The sequence below is a fragment of the Spinacia oleracea genome, chromosome 3 (assembly GCF_020520425.1).
Source record: "Spinacia oleracea cultivar Varoflay chromosome 3, BTI_SOV_V1, whole genome shotgun sequence".
Lineage (NCBI taxonomy): Eukaryota > Viridiplantae > Streptophyta > Magnoliopsida > Caryophyllales > Amaranthaceae > Spinacia > Spinacia oleracea.
In genome coordinates this window covers 154,811,308-154,818,330 of record NC_079489.1, presented here as the reverse complement: position 1 = coordinate 154,818,330, position 7,023 = coordinate 154,811,308, and the positions used below count along the sequence as shown (strand labels likewise).

At 33.4% G+C, this 7,023-nt stretch overlaps 1 protein-coding gene across 1 annotated transcript; it reads right to left on the bottom strand.

Moving 5' to 3' along the window:
* On the bottom strand, positions 1 to 2,335 carry LOC110804531 (heavy metal-associated isoprenylated plant protein 2). The gene is made up of 2 exons (XM_022010131.2): positions 1,902 to 2,335; positions 1 to 508 (listed from the first exon to the last, which is right to left on the bottom strand). Exons 1-2 carry the CDS (start codon positions 1,984 to 1,986, stop codon positions 135 to 137), a joined length of 459 nt encoding a protein of 152 aa, XP_021865823.1. The 5' UTR covers positions 1,987 to 2,335; the 3' UTR covers positions 1 to 134.
* Between the last annotated feature and the right edge of the window lie 4,688 nt (positions 2,336 to 7,023).

Genomic DNA, 7,023 nt, shown 5'->3' with positions numbered 1-7,023 from the left:
TACAAAAACTTCCATCAACATAAAATGATTAAAACAAGTATATACAAGAATTTTACTAAAAATAGATTAAAATTGAACCAAACTTAAACAAAACTAATCACATACATAAAAGATTATGAAAATAAGGATTGAAGTCACATAATGGTACAAGGTGGAGTTGGATCTTGGTAATCCGAAGTCATCATAGCAAAGGGCTTACAGACATACCCGTCACCTGGATACGAATACGAATACGGGTATGGGTATGGATACGGGTTTGGGCACGGGCACTTCTTCTTCCTCTCTTCTTCTTCCTTCTTCTTCTTCTCTTCTTCTTCCTTCTGCTTCTTCTTCTTCTCTTCTTCTTCCTTCTTCTTCTTCTCCTCCTCCGGGCTCACTGGGGGCCCAACAGTTATATAATAGGCTGATTTGCCCGCTTTCCGTAACCGTTTAATTATTGCAAACGGGTCAGCATTTCCTATCACTGCTATTGTTCCTTTCTCTGTATCAGCTTCAATCTTATTCACACCTAATTAACACATGGATTATTATTAGTCATGGTCCATTAGAAAATTACTGCAATTAATTAAGTCAATCTCTCATTGATAATCATCCTGACTCGTAAAGTTGGGCAACGAGGCGGGTTAAGTGGGTCATAGGTGGATTTAGTGGTCGGGTCATGGTTTGGGGATGATTGACACGGGACTGATACAACGTAGGTCAGGGTGGATCAGATATCGTGGTTGTGTTGGGGAAAAGAGACACAGTACATGTTGGGTCGTGGGTTTTAGTGGCCCAGTGGGTTGTGTGGATCGAGTGGGTCTAGTGGGATTAGAAAGATTTTGGGGTTTGAACGGGTCAGATGGTTTGGTGGGTTTGAACGGGTCATATGGGTTTGATCAATTACCTAAGCGTGAAAAAAGCTACAAAATACATATGAACTTAAATTATTTTAATTTTTTATATTATTGATATACTCACACAAATGTAGTTATTGTATATTTAAACATTGAAATTAACATTTATTAGCATTTTAGACATACAAACAAGTTTAAGATAGGATGGAGGTCGAGTGGGTCACAGGTGGATTTAGTGGTCGGGTCATGGTTTGGGGATGATTGACACGGGACTGATACAACGTACGTAGGTCATGGTGGATCAGGTCGTGGTTGTGTTGGGGAAAAGAGACACAGTATATTAGGTCGTGGGTCTTAGTGGCCCAGTGGATTGTGTGGATCGAGTGGGTCTAGTGGGATTAGAAAGATTTTGGGGTTTGAACGGGTCAGATAGTTTGGTGGGTTTGATCAATCACCTAAGCGTGAAAAAAGCTACAAAATACATATGAACTTAAATTATTTTAATGTTTTATATTATTGATATACTAACATAAATGTAGTTATTGTATATTTAAACATTGAAATTAACATTTATTAGCATCTTAGACATACAAAAAAGTTTAAAATAGGATGGAGGGTCGAGTGGGTCATAGATCACGTAGGTTGAGTTCGTGTGTCTGGTGAGTTGGATCTGTGTTTTGGGTTGGATGGGTCAAGCGTGTCGTGGTGGATTGTGTCTCGACCCACAACACATCAAAAAAAATGAGTTGGACATGTTGTGTCATGAGTCGAAATGAGTCTGATCCACATGACCCACTACGAGTTGTGTCATGATTCAAAGTGGGTCCGATCCACGTGACCCACTACGAGTTGTGTCAGGGTGGGTGTTGTGTCAGAACCGCCCCAATAGACATCTCTAATTCTCTATTGACTTGTGACCTTCAATGAACTTCATAACCAATTCAATGAACTTCAAAACCAATTCAAAGAACTACATATATGATATATCATTCACATAATTAATTTGCATAATTAAAGAGAAAAAAACATTAGCTAATTAGTAATTAAGGAAAGTTTTGGTCGTACCTTCAATTTTGGACACAATAGCAAAGACCTCTTGCTTGCACTTATCACAAGATACATCCACCCTCAAAACTGTCTTATGCACCATTTTAATTAAGGATCTAACTCGATTTTCCTTAAAACTTTCTCCCAAACGATGTATCCAAGTGCTAAAAACAACAATCTTTTAAGAAAATATTGTAGAAGCCAAACAAAAACCCCCAAATCGTGGGGAAAAACAAACAACAATCTTAGTTAGCACACCCAAAATAAAAACAATCGTCTAATTTGTCATGATATTTAAAAGACAAACACTAAAGACTCAACAACCAACTTTCCAAGTCTTATTTATTTGTGTTTGGTAATAAAATGTTTATTTATTTGCATTTCTTCGTCTTCTTCCTCTTTTTCTTCTTCAATTTGCAACCTCTTATCGCAAAATCTTTCAATTTATTACGAGTCTGAATCTTCTGTCTCATAATTCGTGTACCATTTGTTTTCACGTTTTCTATTGTTTGGTATTAATATAATTTTAGATATGAAACTAAAAGTGGTTGATTAATTACAAATATCAACCAATTAATAGCAATAACGAATCCTGAACAATTTTACTAAAGGTGTCGGTGCAAGAATCAAGCAATACAATAGGGGATATGTACAATTATACTCAAATTTGAAGGGGGGCCGAAACTAAAAATACACTACGTAATTATCCGTCCGAGGGGACCGGACCCATCCACCCCATATAGAATATACGTCACTGAGCAATAGAAAGAAGTGACACAGAAGTGATACACAAAATTGTGTGATAGAGGATTTTAAATCCGTACGTTTATTGGAATAATTTAAACACGACCGACTATACATTTGTATTCTTGAAATTACATCACTCAGTTGACTATATTTCTTGAATAAAAATATTTTAATTTATAGAGAAAAATACCTAGGCGGCATTGACCATTATTATTTCCCTCTATCTCAGTCTTTGTTTTGCTACTTGCATACATATTGTGAAATTTAATAATTTGTCAATTTTTCTGAGCTTACCAAACGGGTAAAAAAATATTAATACCAGTGGCTAGTATGATAGTGATTTCGATTATTAAAATAATAACAAAAAATAGTGTTTGTTAAGAAAGATCGAATTATTGGTCATGAAAATCAATGAAGGATGAGATTTTGAAAAAGTTTGATTAATTAATTCTCCGATTAATATATGTATATATCTACTAGGAATATAGTATATGTAGTCAAGTAGGTATTGGAGATGTGTATGATTAAATTGTTAATTATTTTAATTTGTAGTTTTTGAGGGAATATTTTAATTTGTAGTTAAGACGTAGGAATCAAGTAGAACGTCTACATGCATATGCATGCAAGATGTGACATTATACGTTGTTTTTTTTACAGTCTTACGTAGTACGTACGGATAGATAAATATTGATCTGGTAATTCTTTGGTGTAATTAGGGTTAATTAATTAAGGTTAATTAATTAGGGTTAATTAGACGCATTCTAATGTATTTCACTACAAGAAAATTGTACCATTAATTGACGGGAAATCTCACCGCGAATTGAAAGGCCAATAATAGTTGATTAACGACGGAATTTCCTGTCGCGAACTCGTGTAAAAGGTACGTGGCAAAAGACTTTTGCGACGTGATTTTTGACCCGCCGTTATTAGGTTGTCATTAAAGATATAAATTGTTGTAGTGTTTCTGAGAAAATAGACCGGGAATTTGGTGAAGTTTGAAAAATTTATGGGTATTTGGTGGATAAATAGATAAGACGAGGGTAGTTCATAAAAAAAAAATATTTATATTTGTGAGGGCAGGGACGGACCCAGAAATTTATAAATGGGGGTCCAAAAAAATTTATGATTTGCTTTCTAATTTTTCATATTTGCACTTTATAGAGGGTTAAAGTTGAGAGGTAAGTACTCAAAATATTAAAAGCGCCATAATAAAATATGTGGAGGATTTATGAACTTTAATTTTGGATTTTCATAGCAATAAAACTCAACACCTAGTCCAAATTGCAAACAATAACTTGGCGCGATTTCAATTTAAAATGAAAAAACGAGTTTTTCATACATTGAATGAGATTTACTTTATTACAATAATTACCACTAGAAGTATATCTTATGAAAAATACAAAATATTTTTGAAGAAAAAATAACATTACTATTTTCTTGTGTTTTTGTAAAAGCAAAATCATGAACCATTCTAGAAAAAAAAAGCGATGAAGAAAAAAAATAAACATAAAGAATTTAGATGATCAACGAAGGAGACAAGTAAAAGACAAAAAATAAATGGGAAAAAATCATAATTAAAAGAATTCGAACCCAAGTTATGTGGGTAACATAGTATTCAAGCAACCATTATGCTTCAAGTACATTTCATTGTCATTAATGAAAGTTAATTATACATAACTTAACTATTTCAAGTGTAATTAATTACCCCCAATATCAATTTTACAGTTTTTTCCAAAAATAATGGGGGTCCCTTTAACCCTTTCTAGAGGTACGTAGGTCCGCCCCCGAGTGAGGGTGAAGGATACTAATCCTATATAAACTTATGATAGGCACGAACCTTGTATCATGGGTTAGGACATAAGGTACAAGTATTCAAATGGTAATTAAACATTTTCTTTGAAAGAACAAATAATCTATACTAATATATTAAAAGGCGATGTGGAAAATGTATATGTGTCACGTAGTACTCTTCTCACGCCACATCATCCACTCACCAAGTATTATGTAATGGACAACCAAAAATCAATACAATGAGGTTCGAACACCAGACCTCCGATTTGGGTGATAATTCTCATTACCATCTTAACCAACCACCAATTGTGTTTATCTCTTCACATTAACTTATAAATAAATGTTCACATGAAATCTAAAACAAATAAATTTTTATGTGACTTTTTAATTTCTATGGACTATTTTGAAAAGGAAAAAAATTAAAGTATTATGACAACCATGAAGAAACCTGATGTCATAAGTCTCATACGAATCAACTATAGGATTTCCTTATATAGTTGCATATATATCTAATTTGGTGTTTATTAATTTGACGCACTTAGTTCCACGAGAAAACAAATTATACAAATTGTAAGATGATATGATTGAAAACTTACTTGCCATGATAAATGACTTAGCGTGCCTGTGTAGTTGACGAACTTAACGGATATTTTTCATTATATAGAATAAAAGTATTTAGGTCAAATATTGAGCTCAAGAAAAATCTAAAACTTTTTGTTATTCAATGTAGCAACCGGGGCATCGCCCGGGTCATACACTAGTTGATGTATTAAGAATAATATTGTCAACATAAATTTCATAGCATCGATCACCTCTATATATTGATCTAACCGAGTTGTAACGCGTTACTACCTTCATTTCATTAAGATCTCATTTACTATTTTGCACAAATATTAAGACAAAAGTAAGAGAAAAAATATTAAAAGGCGGGTGAATATAATAAAATATGGATAAAATAAAATAAAGACTGTAAAACGTTGAGTGGGTACACTACAAGAAATTGTACCATTAATGATGGGAAATCCCGTTGCTAAAGGCCAATAATCGTTGACTAACGACGGGATTTCATGTCGCGTACCCGTCATAAATGGGCGCCGTCATTAATGAAAAATCTCGTCGTAAAAGACATTTATGACGGTTGTTTCTGTTTTTGTTTGGTTGTTAGCCCCGTCGCAAAAGGCTTTTGCGATGAGATTTTTGACCCGTCATGTTATGTTGTCATTAAAAATATAAATTCTTGTAGTGGTATAACTGTATAAGTAAAAAAAAAAAAATGTTAGAGAAAATGAGTAAAAAGCTGTAAATATTATGGGGTAAGAAGGATAAGATTCTTAATTTTCATGTCCAAAGTTAGTATAAACCTCAATGTAAAAAATATTATAAAACATACTAAAACGAAAAAGGTGAAGATTATTATAAAACAGAAGTAGTATTCGGTAATTAAGAGAGGTTGAGTGAAAAATCTTCTAACTTTTATTTAACAGAACTCGGTAGTACACTAATACATAAATACAAAAGATATGACTTAAGGTATGACATAAATACATATATAAATACAAATGGTGAATGGTAGTTGTTCTCTTATGGATAAGTTATGGATGGTTTGCTAAAGGGTCTTAATTAAATTTTGTCTCAACTTTTAAGGTTAGCATCTTAAAACGGTCTTCGTACGTAAATAACTTATTCAACCGGTTAATATAGGCATAAAAATTTGGTCATGCCACTTCATGCCTTATACATACATATAAAAATATCGTTCCCTCACGGACATAGTCCACTCAAGTCATTGGTGTCGTTAGATAACTGGTGAGTTGTATAGATGGAAGAATAAATGTTCTTAATGTTTGTGTGGAACACATACGTGAATGTGAAGGGATGACCTACCTCTATGAAAAACTGTGTGAATGTCTTAATAGAGCATTCACTATAATTCTAAGGTATTCGGGGCCATGTACGAAAGATCATGTCGTTTGTGGATTTTTTTTTTTTTTTTTTTTTTTGTGAATGAGCCACAAGGGCAATATAAGTTATAAATAGGGGCAGGAGAATTCGAACTTGAGACCTATTGTACACAGACCCTCAGTCTTAACCACAAGGCCAATACGTCGTCATTGGTTGTTGATTTCATTGAGTGACTATGTAACACTAGAGGAAAAAACATCATAAGTTGCCCTTAAAATAGGCTTATAAGTTGCCCTTCATAAGTGCCACCTATGGGGGGGTCACTTTTGTAAAATTATCAAAAGTTGTCCTTAACAAGGGCAACTTATAAGCTTATAAGTTGCCCTTGTTTGCAACAAGGGCAACTTATATAAGTTGCCCTTGTTGCAAACAAGGGTAACTTATAAGCTTCACATAAGTTGCCCTTGTTGCAAACAAGGGTAACTTATAAGCTTCACATAAGTTGCTCTTGTTTGCAACAAGGGCAACTTATAAGCTTCACATAAGTTGCTCTTGTTGCAAACAAGGGCAACTTTTGAGTTTTTTTTCTTAAAAAAAAAAAAAAATCTGCAATATAATTTCTGATTTTGCAATATAAAATTATGCATTATAATTTATAGAATACTGTTTCATCAAACATCAACTTGACATTCCTCAAAAA

Excerpts from the sequence above, each read along its gene's own strand:
- LOC110804531 (XM_022010131.2), bottom strand. The coding sequence starts at position 1,986 with ATGGTGCATAAGACAGTTTTGAGGGTGGATGTATCTTGTGATAAGTGC. Across the intron at positions 509-1,901 it reads TATTGTGTCCAAAATTGAAG|GTGTGAATAAGATTGAAGCT; the intron begins GTACGACCAAAA and ends TGTGTTAATTAG.